Below are 21,765 nucleotides of genomic sequence, written 5' to 3'. Positions count from 1 at the left end.
AATCTATTTGGCAAGCTATAGTTGATTATAATTGATTGCTAAATAATAAAAGGCAGATTGAGTCAAATTTGACTTCATGGACATATGTATCTTTCTTAACAATATGAAAATTTTTCCACTATTTTGCTCCATTAAAAATTGCATCATATTAACCAATGTTTTTTTAAATTGCGTTGTAAGTATTGCAATCAAGTCTATGACAGCTTGTCGTTTGTGATGACAATGCACTTTAAGTCACTCAGTTCAGCTGATACTTGAAAGAATCGGAAAATGTTCATAATACTCTTTAATGATTAATACTTGTATTTTTATTACACATTTCTCTTCTAATAAATGCTGTAGTGCAACATAAGAAATTAGTTCAAGTTATGTTGTTACCTGCCAAAACTATTGTAAAAAAAAATTGAAAAACTATACTATAGGTAGTACTCAACTTACAACCAATACTGGGGCTGTACTTATGGTCATAAGCTGATATAGTCATAATTCAATGCACCCATCTGATTGTGCCCATCTGATTTTACAACATTTTTTGCTGTGATGGTTAGGCAAAACACTGATCATTAAGCACATTCCATGGTTCCAAGTGTAAACCTATTCATCCAATGAACCAAAATGCTTTTTCAAGAGGCAACTGGACTTTTTGCCAGAAACTGACAAAAAATACTGGAAACTGGTAAAAATAAATAAATCACAAACCATGGTCGCATGTTCATGGAATACTGCATCTGGTTGTAAAGATGATCTGGTTGCCAAGCACCTGAAATGCAGTCACATGACCACTTCACACCTTATGACATGCTGTATAGCCTATAAAGCATACATTTCATGCATGCTTTATTTCGAACAGTTGATAAATGACTGGTTGTAAGTTAAGAACTACCTGTATTACATTTTGAACAGTATTTAAAAATGAAAACCATGGTATTGGTTGAAAAAGTAACACAGCAGCAAAGAATCTTGAAACTAAAAAATGCAGATCATATATTAATGAACAATCTTTAATTAAAAAATTAATTAAAGTTTATTCATTGATATATGATCTCCATTTCAAATTCTGCAAATAAAATTATTTCTAATAAATTGTTTTCATTTCCAAATTGCTTCCATTTATATTTTGGAATAGAAATAAAAATATAAATGTTAAAAAAATGTGCGTTTTTTAGGGTGTTCAAAAAAATCATTTTTAAAAATATTTCATTATATTCTAATATCTCATTTGATATCTGTAATGGAAGAATATGACATTATTGGTATTAGAATTTCAGTCAAAACTCCAGTGGAATTTATATCTTTATCTGGGAACAAAACACTTTACAGACACATCTTCAAAATAAATATTTTATTAGACAGAGTAGAAACTGGTATTTTTCATTTTAACAGAGATTTGGTAACATTGTCATCTTTCCTATAGAAAAATGTCAGAACATTTATTTCCAACTAAATTATCACATATTTTTCTTATACAAAAAGCAGCTACTAAGTCAAGTTAAATGATGATAGGAACAAGTTAAACAATCGTTAATATTTCACACATCTTATCCATCTTTTTAATGATATATAGATCTTTGGCATCTGTTCAGCATGAATTTAACAAGATTAAATCTTTCAAACCAGAATTTGTGTAGTCACCAGACAATAGTCTTGGGAAAAGAGAGACAAATCTAGAATAAACTTTCTTCAGCCATCACTTTCTTGATCCACCTCTTGTTCTTGATTCCCTCACACTAGCACCATTTGTTCACTTTATATGGTCAAATCACTTCAGTGACATAGATTTATTTCTTGCAATAACCTATGTTCTACCTATCTTTCTAACCACATTTGCACATCTGAAATTTCTCCCATCAATTTTACCAACCTTGATAAATATTTTAGCAAAGGATGCAAATTATGTAATAAGTTCTAATTTTTCACCATTTATATTTTAATTTGAAATTGTTCACTCTGTTTTCCCCGTTAAACAGAAAAACAGACATTTTCCTGATTGGACATTCATCAAATATCAATAGCTTTGTTTTTCTGAAATCTTTTGTCTCATTTATACCCATCTATTTGTATCACCTAATTCATATTTTCCGCTCAACAGCATTCATTCAAAACATTGCACGATGTTGTCCCAAACTCATTCTTCTATTATCACCATTCACTACTTTTATAGTCACACACAACAACTAGATGATGCCAATTTATACCTTATGTTTACCCCTTCATTAAGTCTATATCTTCAATTTCTAGCATACATTAATCAACTCCATTACATAAGATCAGACCATTGTCATCATCGTTGTCAGCCATTCAGTCATGTCTGACCCTTGGCCATTCTATGAATCAGCACTCTCCATGCCTCTCAATCAAGAAAGGCGTGAAGCAGAGGAATGGCCAATCAGGACATGTAGTAGCCAGCTGAGTGCCAGCCTGGCCTTATTGCCAATGGAATTTGATCTGGACTGGAATTACTGAAATTGGCTTGAGAAACAGATGGAGCAGCATAGGAGTTAATCAGCTTAGGCTGTAGTACAGAATTACCCTGAGCAACCGAGAAGCATCAGCATCAGGTAGAATGCTGTGCCTGCTGCTGTTGAATTGCTCCAGTTCCCCAGATCTAGTTTTGGTCTGTGTCACTGTGGGGAAGTCCACCAGAATTAAAATAGTGAATGACCCTACAGATACTCAAACTGCCCCCAGATAAATGTACACGTTGGGAAACATATAAGAGGGGTATGTTAATACTCATTTAAGCTAGAATTGATTTTGGTGTCATCCCTCAATAGATAACAGCCTGGGATAAACATTTATTTTTTCAATGTATTGCATTGACTTAGTGGCACAGTATTTGCTTTATCTTGTATTTCAGCTTTTACGTAGAGTAGTAGCCAGATGTAATCTAGGCTGAAATTTTCATATCAGATCTGGATTTGGAAATTACAGATAACATCCTGATTGTTTTCCAAAACAAATATTTCACACTTCAAATGCTGAGAGCTTGAATCTACGAGCCATTTTAAAAATAAATTATTTATTTATTATAGAGTATTGCCCAAATTGTTTCCAGGGTCAAAATATTTATTTACTAGTGGTTACCATGTATGGGAAGCAATGAATAATAAAATATTCCAGATATATTTGTTCATTTAATTAAAAAAAATATTGGTCATCACTTGTTTTTGTTAATTTACAATTTCAATATACTGTACATTCTTATGAATTAATTACAGTTGTATGATGGGCATTCACTGTGTACACAGACTGCTGCATTTGAGAGATAAGAAACCACAAAATCAACAGATGTTCACACTAATTGAACAGCCTCCCTGCTGATATTCTTGGTTAAATTCCATACTAATTATCTCTTTATACATATTCTAAAAGAGTTCCATTCTTCATGTGTTAAATGGTTCCTAAACACAATAGGAATTTTTGGTAGAGTGTTGTCCAGTTTCTTATGGTTTTCTTCTGTGAATAAAAGATTGATTAATCTGAAAAAGGATGGAAGGGAATCAGCCCATAATCTTTCATAAATCAACCTGCAGATATTATTGAATGCACCGATCAAATCAATATCACCATATAACCAGCTTAATTTCCTGATGGCTGTGAAGAGTTTCCTGCTAGTTTATCAGGCAAATTTAAAATAATTGGATCAAATATGGTCTAGCACTCTTTGAAGTCATATTTTGTGGTGGTAGTAGGGCTTACTTATTGTTCACCATTGCAAGTTCATGTACACAGAAAAATCAATACTTATTTTTAAGTGGTCAAAGGCAAGAGGAAATTCTAGACCAAGGGAGAAATTTAGATTGCTCAACATTCTGTTATAACTAATTATAACCAATTTTTAATGATATTTTTATGATGATCCAGATTTTGGTGGTAGTTAGGAACATTTTATTAAAATGACCTAATACAACCCAAAATCCAAATGACCACTAGATGGCAGTATCATATCCATTTAGGTTCATTAAATGGTACAATCAGAATTTTTGTGTTCCACATATGGTATCTCAATTTTACCCTTTACTTCAAAAATTACTCATTTAGGTTTCATAGTTTAAGAGTCTGTGGGAGGGAAATGGGGAAGGAGGAGTTAAAATGATGTGAGAAGAGTCAACACATCTCAGATGTTGAGACTGTGGGAAGGAAACTTTCAAATAGACTCTGCCTTAATTGGCTTGTTATAAGTCTGCCTGGGAATTTACTCTTAGAGTTTTCAAGATTATGTTTTTATCCCTGAGTAGCATTTCTGAAATCCACGTGGTTCTCACTTCTTGCATTTGCCAACTATGTAGGGGTTCACAGACACTGTAAGATAAACTGTTACAAGCTTATATATATATTAACACCATATTTATTTTTTGCCCAAAAAAACCTTTATAAGCTGCGAAAATATAATGTGAAACTGATCATTCCTAAAACATTTTCAGGACAGAATTATTCGGCATCAGAACAGACTATCAAACAAACTATATCCTGATTTTTCAATGATTTTCCTCTTGAATTGGCTAGACTTTTCCAAGGTTTTTTTTTTTCTTTTTGCTGCAGTAATCTCTTTATTTAATCTCCCCCTAACTTTGCCTGAATTCTTTTTGGCTTATTAATCAATTTGAGAACCAACAATTTGAGAATTTATAAAATGCTGACGGAGTAAAAGTTGGATGAATTGCTTTGGAACATTAAAGGATAAAATGTGTTTAGATTAATGATGGTACAGTAGTTTAGTCTGCCTGAAACAGTCAAGAGACAAAGGGGTCACAGTGATTTGCTTTTTCAGTAAATGCTTAAAAAGGTCCTTGGATTAAACTTTTTTACTTTAATAAATGTGCATATTATTTATTATAAAATATTGAATAAAAAGGCTTCAGGCCTCGGTAGAAAGAAGGAAGAATGGAGGAAAAGATGAAAATATTCTTGAAGTCAAGTTCGAGTCCTAGTTCCTTTAAAGCAATATGTCCCACTCTTGATAACTTCCTTCAGTACCAGAATTTCCCAGCCAGCCTAGTTATTACTGAAAATTCTAAGAGTTTACATTCATAAAATTGAAAATTGCCAAGCCTAGAAAATGCTAGTTTATGGACACATCCATGTCATTTACAAAACATGGTATTAAGAGTAAAAGCTGAACTTTCTATTGTTCCTTTTTCCATGGTAGTAACTTGTAAGGCATTGTCAAGAGGTCAAGAAACACAAGGATTAATTGGTGCTCTCTCTCCTTTCACTCTCTCCTTTCAGTTCTCTCACTTTTACTTACATGAGGAGACTTCAAGATAAGATCTTGTAGGCAACACAGTCATATGTAGTATGATGGCACGGGAGTTTTCTGTATCTTCCTCAACCAAATCATGAGATATTTGGACCCAGCACATACTTTAGAGACTTGTATTGTCCACGATGCCTTAATTTATTCAAAGTGATCATTAAGACCATACTTTTCTGAAACACTTTCTGATCCTGATGCTTTGGTCAATGGACAGCATGGAATGAGCAGTAAGCATGGTTATGTGCACTTGGCAGGATCTTGAATGAGACATGGTAAAATGTCTTTGAAAAATAAAATATTCTCTTGGAGTAAGAATGCATAGCTATTTCTGTATTTCTAAATGCCATTCTATTAGCTCAAGAATATACAATTTAAAAGTGTTCCTTGCAGTCTAAGGAAATAGTTCTAATTCTCCTTGTATTTGAATACGGGGTCTCTAAACCTTAACCTGGGTTGCACATGTCCAATTCTTTATGCGTTTAGAAGTCCTTTGATGATTCTTTAATAGCAAAAAAGCTCAGTGCTGTCAGTTCCTGAAAAAAAGCATTAGGTCAGAAGGGATGCTCTCATTGATGATGAGGCCACTTTGCATTTTGCATCCCTTCCTTGTTAGTCAGGCTTAAGCTCCATCCTTAAGCCCAGCAAGGTTGATCTTGAGTATAATTTAAATAAATTGTGATGCCACAAGAGCCTCTAATTACTAGAAGTTTTCCACCAACTTTATGTCTCGGCATGTAGACTTGCCTAAAGAAACCTACAAACCCTCCCAAATAAAAAGCGTCGAAATTCTTTTGTCCTGTCTTGTAGATAAAGAGGCAGAATGAATTAGCTTCCTGCTATTTGCTTCCATCCTTTCCTACCTAACAGGGATCCGGGTGAAAATATCATCGTGGGTATCAATTAGGCTACTGCCAAGCGTCGTTAACCCATTTTTAAGCCTTAAGCACTTTCCTTCCCTTTCCCTTTCTCCCTTTCTTCTTTTTACCGCCTTTCTCTTCACGCCCATTCCCACTTTCTGGGGCTCTACCAGCGGCTCTTCCCTCCCCCCCCCGTCCCCCTCCTCATCCGCTCGTTTGACAGGAGGAAGACGGCGCCGAGCAAAGACAGGCATGCGCAATGAGGCAGCTAAGCAGTCGCATTTCTACGGGGAGCACATGGCAAGCCTGAGAAGGCGAAACGTGCCGCAACGTCCCACTTGAAAGACGCGCAGCAGGGTGGGGTTCTTGGGGTACTTAGCCGGGCGGCGGAGTATGAGAACCGGGGCTGGTTGCAAAATCGCTGCTTTGTTGGCCAAACACTTCGGCGTGTCTGCTACCAGGTGGATCTTAGGGGAGCGAGGAAGAGGAGCGTGGGTCGTCCTTAGGCCAAAGGGAGAACCCCTTACGCTGTCTCTTCCTCCGGGGGGGGGGGGTTGCCGCCTGCGCTGCAGGCTGCCTGCGTCAAGGGAGGTGCGGCTCTCCTTGCCCTGCCTTCCCCCTCTTACCTCCCCCCTCCCCCCGACTTTAAACGCCCATCCTCGGAAGCGCCGCGCACATGTCTCCTTTCGCCTCGCACATTAACGCGCACGCACGCACACACACACACACCAGCGCGCTTGCTCGCCCGCCAGCCGGTGCAGCCGCTCTCTGATTCCTCGTTGCGCCGACCTGCGCCACATTGCAGGAGGTGCTGGAGGACGCGAGGGAGAGCCGCCCGAGGCACGCTGGGTGCCCCTCACTTCCGAGAGCAGGTAAGCCTGGGGGGGGGGGGAGAATCTCCCCCACACAAAAAATAGCGTTCCGACATGGGTGCGGTTCGAAAGGGAAAGTGAGCAAGGCGACGAGAAGCTGACCTCCACGCTCGCCCAATTAGGGACTAGAGATCTAGCCGAGGAAGCATTGGGGTTCTGCCAATCCCTAGAAGTGGATGGGCAGGTAGTTAAATCTCAGGTCTCCTCAGCTTTTGCCCGCAGGAGGGAAAGAAAGCGGAACGAATCGATAATTACAGGACGCTCCCATCAGTGCTGAGCGTTGTCTACATCCCCCTCCTCCTCTCCCCACCTTCCCATCGGGGTAAACTTCCTCGCGCTTGAAATCGAAATGGCTTTAAAAAAAAATGACATTGCAGAAAGAAAAGGAAGAGAATCGACGATTCTGGCTGCTTTACGGAAAGCAAACAGATGGCACCAAAACCACCGGCAGGGAACAACACCCTGTAGGTCAGACAGAAGAAGAATTCGGGACAGTCTGGAGGAGACAAACGGGGGGAACCGATACGGGAAGGGAAAGGCAATTGAGATGGGTGGGTGGGTGGGGGAGAGGGAAAAATCGGGAATTCTTCGGCGAGTACGAGGTAAAGGCGAAGTGGCCCATTCTGCACATCCTTATCCTTAGCGCGAGGGAGCTGTCCGGGGAATCGGCGCTCCTTTAAGAGGCTTCTCTATTTTGGAGGAAATCTTCCACGCTCGGAAGGTTTAATTCGCGGCCGATCGGGGTATTGGGAAGAAAGGCGGCATTTCATGCAGTTATGCATAGTGGGATGTTGCATCAGGAGAAAGCATGGCTTGTCGATTCCGGCGTGCTGGTTTAACTGCTCTCCCCCCTCCCTCCCCGCATTCGCAACCTTTATTGTGTCTGTTGTGTCCCCTCGCCTTGTCTCCGGGTGCTTCTCCCCATTATCAGAGGTGAGACCTGAGAATTCGCCGCAGGGTCGTTTGTGCAGCGTATTAGTTCCAAACGGGTCTTAATACTTTAAAAAGAGATCCTGACCGTGAGAAAGCAGCGCTTAGGATGCCTTTCGATTAACCCTGAGCGGGAAACTGTGTGTGTGAGAAAAAAATGAATAAAAACAAAATAAAAACACGAGTCTGGCTCGTTCAATGTCTACAAAAGGTGCCGTGGAAAAAAACAACCCACTTCAGTATGGTGGTTGACAACGGAGGGGAGGTAGAATGTTGCTGCTGTTGCTGCTCATCATATGGAGCTGTCCAATGGCAATCCACAGTATGGGGTGGACCCAAGGTTCAGCTCCCTGTGCATCCCTAATTCCACCCTGCCTTGGAATAGGGATGGAGAGGCGGGTGTGATCCTGGTACATAGTGACATCAGCATGTTTGGGTAGGTATGTTAATGAGTAGTTCTCATTGTCTGCAGCACTTGCTCCCTCCTGACTCTACCCCCCCTCCCAGTTACCAAATGAAAGGCCTTTCGTTAGACATCTTTGTGACATGTCTACTAGGCTTATCTAACTTATTTGCAAATATTATTTCCATAAGGAAGATTTGAGGTTAATTGATCACTTGTATATTGTAGAGACAGCAACAGTCAAATATATAAATTACATAAAATAATAGTGTATTTACATGTATTGTACAGCATATGATGCACTTCCATATCTGTTCTTATCTGTGTATACATTCAACACAAAGGCACTGAAGTCAAACTCCACTGTCCACCTCTTCCTGCACTGATTAGCCACACCACAAATTTTGGCTGACTTGGAGAACAATAACTCTTGCTGAACACAATTTCGCTTACTTTGAAATAGATACTGGAGTTACACACTCAACTGACTAATAAACTGAGGACATGGAAAAGAATTTGGGTTCTTTATTAGACAACTCATGACCTGTTGAGTGTCCTTAGATATATTTCCTTTCCTAAATGGAGAAACAGAACGACTGTGGGCAAATTGCTATTGTTTTGGTTTTAAAATTACAGAAGAAAGCATTTTATTAAAGGAGGAAGATGCATAGCAAGAAAAATATAGATGTCTTTTGCTTAACAAAGGACACTTTTGATGACAACATTTGTGGTTGATCTGTCATTCTTTAAGAATACTCTAATATTTTCAATTGTTTTTCCTTGGCTTAAAATGACATACCACAGACCATGCTGGAATATTGTTTTTTGCAGATAAATCAACACATTCCTCATTGTTTGCCCTTGTGCTTTATGTATAGTGCGAGCAAAACATGTTTATGTTGTGAACTGTGTCCACTGAAGCAGGATATTTTTATCTTCTAATAAATTGAGTGCAATTCTTAGAATCACGGCAATGTCACTTTTGAATGCTCCAATGTATATCTTTGCTACAGTGTCATTCTTGTGGAGTTCTTCCATGATCATCTGTATTCTATTGTAAAGCATTAGAAAACCCATCATTAAACCCATCATTAATTAGATCATTCATAGCAACCAAAATGGATTCTTATTGAATAGACAAATTAAAAATAATACCAGAATGGTATTGAATATAATAGAATATTATGAAGCAAACCCAGGAAAACAATTGGCAATGGTCTTCCTCAATGCGTAAAAGGCATTTGACAATGTTAATTGGCAGTTCATGATACAACAATTAAAAAGCATGCAATTTGGCAATAAACTTATTAAATTGATTTTGACAATTTATACAACACAGACGGCCAGTGTAATAATGAACGGTAACAGAAAGGAAACATTCAAGATCAACAAGGGAGTAAGGCAGGGATGCCCACTGTCACCCCTTCTCTTTATTCTTACCTTAGAAAACTTATTGGAAAACATTAGGAAAAATGTGGAAATCAAAGGGGCTTTAATTAAAAAGGAGCATTATAAGGTACAGGCATTGGAAAATTGGGAATGCAAAGTGTGAAAAAGGTAAAATATTTAGGCATTTGGTTAACAGCAAGATGCTCTTCAATCAAAAAAAATAACTATGACAAATTAATAATATAAATCAAAAACGAATTGGAAATGGGGAAATTACAGCTATCACTACTGGGGAAAATTGCAGCAATTAAAATGTCTACCCTTCCAAAAATACTATATCTTTTTCAAACTATACTAGTAAGATTGAATAAAACCTTTTATAGAGAATTAGATCGAATAATAAGTAAATTTGTTTGGGATGGGAAAAAAGCCAGGATAAAAAGCCAGGATAAATTGTTACAGGACAAAAGAGAAAGGCGTGGCTTTGGATTCCCTGGCTGAGAAATGTATTATCAGGCTGCAGCTATGGTATGGATTAAAGATTGGATCAACCTGGAAAATAGAAGAGTATTGTTGATAGAGGGTCACGACTTGCAGAGAGGGTGACATAGTTTCCTATGGGATGGGAAATGTAAACAGCATGCAGATTTTCAGAGACACGTGATAAGAGATTCGGACATGGAACAAGATTGAAAAGAATCATTATACTAAAATACTGAACTGGTTGTCAACTATGGAAGCACAAATATACCCAAATGCAATAGATCTGGGAAAAAAGAGGAATTGCAAAGACCTATTAGACACACAAGGAAGATTAAAAATGAGACAAGAATTACAACAAAATATAAAGATTGATTGGTGGCCATAAATGCAAATGACACCAACATCGTGCAAGGTGTGCATTTTGCCTTACTATTTCTCTGTTGAAGTCTTGTTGTTGAAGATGACTATTATCATGTTAAGGAACTGTTGCGGTGATTAGTGTTTACCAAATATTCTCAAGTTGATTTTCTCTTTCCTTCTCCAGTGTTTCTTATCTCCTTATTCTGTACCTTTTCTTGTGATTCTGGACATGTACAGCCTTTCATCCTCCATTTCTTCAATCTCCTCCTCCTTGCTGTATTCCAACAATGTTTGATATCATTTCTTGATCATCCTCCTTCTCTTTCCATGTGGCATAATTATGCAGATAATATTTTAATTTAGCCGGAAACAACTAGCACGTATGTGCGAGGGGAACTTTTAACTTTATGTTACCACAATGTTGTACATTGCCATTCGCATCTCAGTACAGTTTAGAATCCCTGCCAACTTTTCTGTTGGATTGTAGGAAGAGACATCCCAAAGATGCTTTTTTTCAAAAGGCAACTGAATTTTCTTTGTTTTGCTTGAAAAAAAAAAGAAAAGAAAACAAAGAAAGTCCAGTTACCTTTAAACAAAAGCATCTTGGGGACAGCCATGTCCTAGATATCTGAGAACCTCCATAGACATATAGGAAGAGACAGTTTAAAAATAAGATCATGTGATTCCCTGAGTGCTAGAGCAGGATTGGTTTACCTGATCCCTAGTGGCCAAAGAAGGGGGTGATCTATACACAGTTTTAGGGTAGGAAGCAATTGAAAAATAAAACTGAATGGACAATGACTTAAGGTACATAGTAGCTAATGTATTTGACTGACACCAGAGAGATCCAGTTTATATACTTCATGTTCTGTATTCTGTACAGTGGTAGATTTGTCTTCTGTACAGATGCAGATAGATAAACTCCACAAAACACCCATAACAAAGTACTTTTATTGGTTCATCAGGTATCCTCATAACTCACATTTGTGACAAAGTTCGTCTTTAATGACCAATCCTTTACATATCTGTCTTGTGGGTAAAAATATGGTTATCTGCTATCCTTTTTCTCTCATCTCGTAGCGGTAGAAATAGAACAGTTACCACGAATCCGTGAGTTCAGCCAAGAGTGAGGAAAATTCCTCCAACCCCTCGAGGGTCAATTTAGTGACTAATCAGGATTACAGATGTGATCATGTGATATGGACTAGATATCCCAGGATACCTTAATTACATTTACCATGATACATTCCCTTAAGGGGACAGCTCACAATTGCTACCTAACTATCCAATTCCCATACGCTGGCTGGACAGCACACTTCATGTATATTACAGCAGCTCACTTGGTGACTTTCAGCCCATCCTAGAGTTGTTGTGAAGAAATATAGCAGGATGGAGGATTATATATGTGCCTTGAGTTCCTGAACAAAGATAGGTTATAAATACATGTGCATGTTTGTGTGCCAGAGAAGGGGTACATAGAGTCATAAAAATATCTCACCTTTCTTCAAGCATTTTAAATGTGATGCTTCTTTAAGAGTCACATGATGAGTCAATTCCTTTCTGCTGGGTGGGGGATAGAGTGAGGAATTGCGAATCTGGCTGGGAAATTGTCACGGGTTATTTTAAATGAGGATCATGTGACCACAGCAGCTCCTTAGCACAGGAGCAGCCAGTAGCATTGAATCAGCCACAATTTTCCTCGGGAGTCATGGGTTCTGGATTTTGGAGGCATTCTGTAAGTTAACCTATTTGAGATACTATACCTTGGTTCAAAAATGCCCTATTATACAAGGTTTGGCCCCAATAAACTCCCAATAAAGAGAGTTTAATTGTAGATAGATTTTGCATTTTCATTTTTAAGGTGTTGAGTTTGCAAGATGGGTAATGGTGAATTGGTTGTACTTTCAGACACGGTTTTGCATTGCTAAGCTCTTAATTTTTCTGAGTGCATTGAGATTGGATGAGGTTCATATGTAAATAAAAACTGATGGAAAAAAAATACAATTTAGTTCATTCTCTGATGTGTTTTATTTAGAACTTGAGTGATCAAACTGATGATAGAGCATTGAGATATTTCATCAGATTTTATGCTATGACTATGCAGTAAGTTTTTAGCCTCCATCCGTCATTATCTTTTAATGCAAAACTTGAAACAGAAACTATCTTGAACAAAAAAAAAAACTAACTTAGAATGAAGGAAGTATGATGCAAACATAATATTCAATTGCATCAGCAGATCATCAATTTACCTATTTACTGATACATGAACAAATCTATTCAGTAAAATAGATGGTCAATATTATTTCAGTTAAAAAGTAATAATAGATACAGTAATTATTGACAACTCAAAAATAATTGATAATGCTTTAAATTTTTTGAAATAATATAATAAAAATTTATTTATATGCCATATCCCTTTGCGCCTGAATAGTTGATTTTGAACTCTTTGAAGTATATTTTCAACTGATATTATCTTCATAGGTAAAACATGGTGAGCAGAACTGCAGAAGCACACCATAAACACACACACACACACAATGTAATATGTATGCATGTATATGTGTGTGTATATACATAAACCTTTCTTTTTAGGTTTTATTTTCAGATTTCCTAGTCCAAGATTGCTATTATTACTATCTGATGAAAGAGTTCTGTGCATGTCAAAATAGCTTTTTAATGGTGCTTAAATGTAACATTCAGTGCACAATGTATACAATAGTAATTTCATAAAATGGCAGTCACAGGGTATGGTCAGTTGCAAAATACTCCTTTATTAGAAGTTAAATTGCTGAATTTCTGATATCTTGGCATACCTAGCCTCTCAAAATAATCCAACCAATCTGCTAGTCTTTTTTTCTGCCAAGAGAGCCTGCAATTATAGACTCCCTCCTTTTATGTGTATTTTTAAAATTGTTAATGGTAGTAGAATATAGTTAATAGCTCATCCATAAAATAAATGCAAGTAAGAATGGAAACCCAGCAGGACCCAGCCCAGGCCTGTGTTTATGCATTTGGCATCCTTACTAATTGTCAGATACCGTTTCTTTTGCACAAGAAATATTAATTAATTTATTTTTTCCTCATTTGTTCATTCCTGTAAATTGATACTTACTTAGGTTGCACAGAAGCTATTATCACTTGTTATTAGCTTTCTAAGAGTCTGTCTCAAAGGAATGCAGGCATCAAAGTAAATATACTTTATATTCAACATAAGTTATAAGTATGATTATTTTCTTTTCCTAGAGGCAGAGTATTGTCATATTCTGAAAAGTGGTGTTTAGAGACCTTAACTTGAATTCTTTTAAATAATTTGGATAATCACTTTTATCATTAGATGTTAACCATATGGGTAAGGGATGGTGGGAATCATAAATCAAAAGTTATACAGCTAGGTAAACACTGATATACACAATAGCTTACAAACATTTCAAATGTGCACTGTTTAAAACTTGAAATTGCCGAGTTCCGGTTTGCAGCACTTCGGGGCAGGCAGGAATCCGCAATTGTGCATGGTTTCTGCCTGCGCTCATTGCCCGAATGCTCCGAGCCATACGGCTTCAGGGCTAGCCACCTCCGTAGAAGGTGGCAAAGACAGAGGGGACCTGGCAGGGTCGAGAGATACCGCACCTCTCTTCCCTAGCCGGCTAAACCCCCTTTTCCGAAGGCAGCTGAGCGGCGCTCAGAAATGGCCGCCACATAGAAGAGCTCAGCTGGAAAAAGAAAGTGCAGGAGGAGCTGTGAAGAAGTGAAAGTGTTTTTTGCTGACCGGGATAAAGTAACGAAAGTACCCTGGAACTTAAAATTTGCTAAAGATACATCGTTTCCAGAGCTTTACAAGCGGCGAATGGAAACTAAAAGGAAAAGTTTTTTTTTTTCTTTTCACTCTCCTTCCTAACGTGACAGCGAATGGAACTGCAAGAGAAATCAGAAAACCTGCATTGGAGGTAATTAAATGCTAAAGGGATAAGGATTTCTGAATACTTAAAAAAAAATCTTTTTTGCTGTAAGTGGGAAGGGAGAGGAAAAAAAAATTGGAGCAGAATTTGAAAATAAGGAGGAGATTGCCTAGAATTCTAAAGAGCTATTAAATATTAATAAGACTTCTAAAAGATATACTTTAATTGGAACTTTGTGACTAAACAGCAACCCCAGAAAGAGAAATGGAAGAAAGACAAAAGTACTAAAAGAAACAGCTTATTTGGATTGTTTGGTGACTTTGGAACATTTGGGAATTATTTTTGATTAAAAGCACTTGGGTAGTTGTCTTGGAAAAACTTTTTCTCTCTACAATGGCATCACTTGTGGATGAATTGAAAATTGAATACCAAAAATACAACAAAGAAGAACAAGAAGGGAAAGATTATTTGGGCACTCTTTTTCAATTTCTAGAAATGATGGTTTGTACTTATGAAAAACTGACTGCGCAGCACAATGACTGGGATAAAGGAGAAGCCATCTTTGATGAACAAGTTACTCTATTTGGGGAAGGAAAGGAGAAAGAGGAAAAGAAAAAGGGGACTTTAAGATTTGAAAAAACAACCAAAAAAGAGAAAAATAAGGTGAAAAGTGGATACAATGTTAGAAAATAACAGAAAGGGGCAAAGCAGATGAGGAAAAGGGAGGTGGAGAGACAAGGGGGTAAAAAGGGCAAGAAGAATAAGCAAGGGAGAAAGGAAGGGATGAGAAGCCTCAATGGTGGGGAGCAAGATGTAAAGAAACAAAATTCATTTAGAGACAATGGGTAAATTTAATTGAAAAAGGGATTCTGTAAAGGTACATAAGATTGTATATTTGTATTTAGAAATAATGTAATTTAGTGAAATCTTTGTGAAGAAATAGAAGGTAATGAAATAAATGAGAGAATTGAAGTAGGAGAAATGGGAACATTTTAACGATATAATGATTTAAAATATGTGATGTGGGGGGGAAGAAGGTAATGAAATAAAGGAGAGAATTGAAGTAGGAGTAATGGGAACATTTTAATGATATAATGATTTAAAATATGTGATGTGGGGGGGGAAATAACTATGGAAAGTATAAGTGTTCCCATAAAAGTATGATATTTAATTGAAAAGTAATATCTAAAATGTTTAAGATATAAATGAATATTAATATTTATGATTAGATTTGTATTGGCATTGATAGTTGTTTTAATTACATCATATACCTATAAATTTTTTCTTTTCTTTTTGTTTGTTTTTCTTATAAAATACATTGTGTAATTTTAGAATGTACTAAACAGAATCCCAATGCAAGTTATGTATTATATTAAGTATTATAAATTTAGGGGAAAGAGTTAAAGGCGTCATACTCCAATCAATGTACAGGAGAAGTTTTGTTTAAAGAGAAAAGATAGATGGATAGCTGGAAACAGAACAGACAAAGAATAATAAGTATTATGATTTGAACTGAGATGAGATAAATAAAATAAAATTAAGAAAGTTAAAAGAGGGGAGAAGATATATAGAAAATTGAAAATGGTAATAAGATATGGAATGGTATGTAAAATGAATATGAATTTGAATTTGTGTCTGTACGAAGAGTTGTAACCCGGGATCAAGCAGCTTTCAGAAAAGATGTTTTATGTTTTTATGTTTTACGTTTTGTTTGTTTGTGTATTGTCTTTGAAAATCAATAAAATCGTTTAAAAAAAACAACTTGAAATTGCCCATCTTGAGTCTGCAAGTTTTAAAATCCAAAGAGCCTTTTGAATTCAAACCACTTTCAAAAAAGATTGGAAGAAATCTCAGAAGTATTTTGTATACCCTTAATCAATTGTCAAAGACATAATTTACTAAATTTCATTCTCCTAAAGTATGCCCCATTTATTTTTATGTAAAATACAATGCAAGATTCAGAGAAATACTTGGAACTGTGGAGCTCACACTTACTTAGAGTTTCACCTTTGGCTAATATGACTCTCTGATTAAATACTAACGTTTTAATTCTGTTTCTGCTCAGTAGTTACTGCAAGACTTTCATATTTGTAGGACTGCCTATCCACTCTCCCAATAATTGCAGCATTTATTTAGAAATCTCTCATGGAATAAACTTGATTCATTATGTGCCATCACATCAAGTTCATTCCCTAAAATCACATAGATAGACTTTTGCCATGATGATATATTTCTGACCTATACTTTCAAAATCTTCCAATGTGTGTGCTCATTGCCACTATAACTGAGTCCATCCGCGTTGCTGCTGGAATGGAATATACTATTTCTGGTTTATTTATGTAGTAGGCTTTGTACTCACCTATTTCTTCTTATTGATTATCCTTTAAAGAAAGAGTGTATTAAATTCTGAGTATTTTTTTTAAATTCCCTTCCACTTAATCTGCAATATTTTATTACCACTGAGCATCCACCATTAAATTGGCAGAGGAGATGACTTTTTCATTTTCTTTAAACATTTAAAACAAATCTCAGTGAGAAGTAATAAGAACAAATTCAGTTCTGACTTCCATCTAAATAGATATTGTAATGACTTTGTTAGCCACATAGGGTGGCTAAATTGATATAGGATGAGGTGTGGGACCCTCTTCAGAATAGACAGAAATCTTGTCAGTTTCTTACAATAGGTATTTCAGTTTGTAGAGAATGAAACCAATTCAGTAACTAATAACTTCTATGTTCCTTTCAATTAGCAGATCTCTTTGCTCATATTTCCTTAAAGTTTTGATTTAAAATAATTATTATTCATTTTCTTAGCCAACTTCTCTGTAGGCACTAACATCCCACTTATTTCCCAAGATCAAGCAACAGATTTGTCTTTCTTTTTTTGGCAGTCCACTTGCCAGGTGCAAGTTAGCAAAAGTACCTACATTAGTGTTTTTATCTGTATCCAACAGGGATTACTGGCTGAAAGAAAGACGTTGATGTTGATTAATTGCATGAATAACATTAACATTACAAGGCAGAAAAATATGCATAGCATGAACTTATACATTAAAGTTCGAGAATCACACTGACATAATGTATTGTCTTTGTATTTTAAATACATCCTGAAGTCCAAAATCAAAAGGACACAAGATCATGCAATTTATCTATCTACAACAAGGGTCTTCAAACTTGACAGCTTTAAGACTTGTGGACTTTAACTCCCAGAATTCCTCCTCCAGTCACGTTAGCTCAAGAATTCTGGGAGTTGAAGTCCACAAGTCTTAAACTTGCCAAGTTTGAAGACCCTTGATCTACAATCTGTTTCTCCATAGCATTTTTAAAGCAGTAATTCATTGGGCATGAAAGTATACAACATAATCGGACCTCTCTGTTTGAATATGTATTGGTCTCAACAGTCTATTTCCACTCAAGCCCATCCAAACTAATAACAGCAAGATTGTAACCATTTGTTGTGATTGAGTGGAAAATATTTGAGAAAAAGCAGCCAAATCAATGTAACTAAACAGAGGCCAATTGCCTTGCTGAGTTGGACATTCAAAAATGCCTATTGAAACAGTCTAGCTTTGTTTCATGTGTTTTTGGATATCAAAATAAAATGCTCATGATTTAATTCATGTTTAGAACACTGAAAAATGATATTTGAATGTTTTGAGATTGAAATGCTCTGTATATCTCTATAAATAACATTTAACAACTGATGTAATAAAACAGTATTTTACAACCTCAGAATAATTGCAAAATCCCTAAATTGGGCATTCTGGAAATAATAACTTTTTGGAGGTGTTGTCAGGGGTCTCCCGCCAAGATGAATTGGTAATTACTAAAGAGGAACTGAAAAATACAGGAAAATAGATTTCCAGGTAGTCCTCACTTACCAATAGCAATTGGGATTTGGAACTCTGTCACTAAAACAATGCAATTGTAAGATACAATGTCAAGTGACAGTGCCAACTTATGGTGGCAGTTTGAGTAATCCCAATTGCCATTGTTAGTGAACCCACATAGTTGCAGCACCCATAGTCACAGGGTTGCCACCTGTGACCTCTTGTCAGCTTATCCATTAATTGCTTCTTGGAAGCCATCAGTGAAGGTCACAAATGGTGACAACGTGACCACATGATGTTGCAATGTCATAATTGCAAGCTAGTTTCCAAGCACCTGAGTTGTGATCACATGACCATGGGAATGCTGCAGTGGGTGCATCTACCCATCATACCTTATTCAGTAGTGTCATAACTTGCTGAATGGGTAGATGTTAAGTGAAGACTACCTGTATTGTAGAGAAGCTAAAGAACACCTTATGAAACAATTCCAGGTATTGCTGTGGAACAAATGCAGGATTGATTTATGATGAAATCAAGATTAAATTCTCATGCTTCTTTTCCTACCCACACAATATAATGGGCCATAAGCCCATCTCGTTTGGGAGGGAGAACAGTTCCCACTCATCTCTTGGTTTGGTAATAGCAGCAGCACCTGCAAGATCTTATTGTTTTCATCACAGTGATGAAAGTCACATCAGACCACAAGCTTTGCCCCCTTGGGCGCATGTCGATTGCATCACTTGGACTTCCCCCTTGTCCACACTATGGATCTAGTATCAGGCTGTTGCTTGGGGCGAACCTAAAACTGGCTTATACAGGAATATCCAGAATTATACTCACATAGCCTTTTTACTAGTATACAAAAACTTCTGTGTTTTGAAATTGCAAACCATTAATAAAACAAGGACTGCAACATTTATTTGGCTAGAAAACTGGCAATCATTTAAATTTAATAGTGAAATATGCATACTCATTTTTAAATGGTTCTTTTAAATTGTCACTCATGCATATAGGCTTTCATCTAAAAGTGTTCAGGATTATAAGTTTACTGCAAATTGTAAAGATCCTAAAAAATTAATTTTTACAACATTGCCTTTAATTGTTAGCAGATCCAAGAAGTGCTGTTTTTATCTAGATCAGTTGACATAGTTAGTGAAGGTTCGAGCTGCATACAGCTTGGATCTTCATCTGTTAGTAGGTTGAGGGACAATTTGTTTCTGGAATATAGGAGAATAAGATCTGTGTGTAACAGATTTTCATAACAGATTTTAATTAATACTCTAAGTGGGATATCTGTTACATTTAAAAAGTACATAGTTGTTGCTTTTACAGGAGAAGCTACCTATGGAATCATAAACAAGAACTTTTCTGGAGCTGATACTTGCAGTTTCCAGAATAATCTAAAATAATTGATGCCACCAAGTTTTGCCTAGCAGTTAAAGCTTCAGGCTAGAAACAGGGAGATTGTGAGTTGTAGTCCTGCCTTAGGCATAAAGCCAGATGGATTACATTGGATCAATCGTTGTCTCTCAACCCTGCAAAGCAGGCAAATGGAAAACCATTTCTGAAAACCCCTGCTATGAAAACTGCAGAGACTTGTCCAGGCAAATGCCAGGAGTAAAAAAAGAAACTGACTTGAAATCACAAACAAATATTAACAAAGAAAGGAATAACCTGATCTCAACCAGGAATGTTCAACAACATCAGCGCAGCACCTTCTTGCCTCAGCCTCCAGAACTTCCCCCAAATACGGGATCAATAATAGTTTATCCCTGTTTAACCTTTTGATTGGGCCAGTACTAATTGGAATAAATGGTCAATGCAGATTGAGTACAGGTAATCCTCACTTAGTGACCATAATTGGGACCAGCAAATCTATGACTAAATGCCACAATCACTAAACAGAAAATGGTGTGACCCTGATAGAGTTAGGTTGTCACTTCCCATTTGGTCATTAAGGGAGACGTCATGTGGCTGCAACTTGCAATCTTATGTATGGGTGTGTGTATTCTTTTTAAAGAGCGCTTATAGGTTTCAAACCAAAATATGTATTTCTCAGAGCTTAACTCCAGCAAGTAGAGTTGGAAAGCCAAGCCTTATTACAAGGTAAATCATAGAAGTCATTACACAGGTCAGTTCAGAGGGGAAGAGGACATTCATCAAAGATGGCTCTTGCACTTTTTCCTCACATACTATGAGCAGTGTATTGGTGAATAAAAAAATACATTGCCACAAGTCTCCAATCTGAGTGTGAAGAAACACTTATTTTTTTTGTGGGTGAACGTTGATTGTATTTTCCAAGAGCTGACCTCTCAAACAGATACCAAGAAAATCTCCATGATGAGAAATTATACTGTTTTTGAGTGGGTGAATTGTCACTGAGTAGAACATGCTGAATAAAATAATATTTATATGTTAGCACTCTGACTAAGTTTTACTCTTTAACTATAGTGGCCTGAGTTGTAGCTGCCACCTCATTCTATGTCTTATGTTTGCACAGACAACCATACAAGAGTAGCCCAATCTGATTGAGTTATCAGTAGAAAGCAATTTATTCTTCTCTGGTCTTTCCATTTTAACCTGTGCTTTTTTAAAAAAAAAACATGATTGCAGTTCAGTGCAGCTGTAGAAAAAATAATGATAGGGGCTGTCATATCTTATACTCTTTTCAAGCAAATGGCTGTAGATTGCACTGACTCTCTAGAATCTCAAATTTGTGATTTTAAAATAGAAATAAGAACAGGAGATGTTCACAGTCACTTAGTTTCCATCCTACACCACGTGGCCAATTTGTATTTTCTGTTGTATAATAACATTCTCTCTCTCTCTCTCTCTCTTACATGCAGCTATTTATGCTAACAGCAAGCCATTACAAACAGGAAGCAATAACAAACATTTTGATCTGGTTGAATAAAGGACTTACTGTGGACCTTTTCTTCAAGAAGTTTAGACTTTGCAAAATTCTATCTGGACTGAAGCTGGACGGCTTGTCTAAACCAAATCTCCTCTGGAATTTCCATTTCCTTATTGCAAATGCCTAAGAACAGCAAAGTAGTAAAAAGAGAGATAGATGATGATGTCATCGAATCAGTCAAGGACCTCTTATCCAATGAAGATTCTGTTGAGGATGCTTTTAAAAAAAGTGAATTGTCAGTTAATGATCCTGAGGACAAAGATGTAGATGTAGAAGAGGGATCTGATGTAGAAGATGAGCGACCAGCCTGGAATAGCAAACTTCAGTATATTCTGGCCCAAGTTGGATTTTCTGTAGGCTTGGGAAATGTGTGGCGTTTTCCATACCTGTGTCAAAAGAATGGTGGCGGTAAGTCTGTTATACTCATGGAGGTAGCTTCTGTGCAGTTCAATATTATTGGTCTCTGTTACTTTCCCATCTCATTCCTAGCACTGAGGTATTCAAACTGCTAATAAGCGATTCTTTTAAACATTCCAAAAGCACTGGCTGATAGAGAGAGAGATTGATGATTTTC

General features: G+C 36.8%; 1 protein-coding gene across 1 annotated transcript in view; it reads left to right on the top strand.

The window, feature by feature from the left end:
* Nucleotides 1-6,788: 6,788 nt before the first annotated feature.
* SLC6A15 (solute carrier family 6 member 15) overlaps nt 6,789-21,765 on the top strand; it is a 39,559-nt gene continuing 24,582 nt past the window's right edge. Inside the window, exons 1-2 of the mRNA XM_026699016.2 lie at nt 6,789-6,986; nt 21,124-21,599. Coding sequence (XP_026554801.1) covers nt 21,311-21,599 — 289 coding nt within the window. The 5' untranslated portion in view covers nt 6,789-6,986; nt 21,124-21,310. The remainder of the gene's footprint in view (nt 6,987-21,123; nt 21,600-21,765) is intronic.

The sequence above is a fragment of the Pseudonaja textilis genome, chromosome 5, assembly GCF_049901715.1.
Source record: "Pseudonaja textilis isolate UNSWEBS1 chromosome 5, rPseTex1.2, whole genome shotgun sequence".
Classification (NCBI taxonomy): Eukaryota; Metazoa; Chordata; class Lepidosauria; order Squamata; family Elapidae; genus Pseudonaja; species Pseudonaja textilis.
The sequence above is the reverse complement of the archived record's forward strand: the minus strand, read 5'-3'. Positions and strand labels throughout refer to the sequence as shown.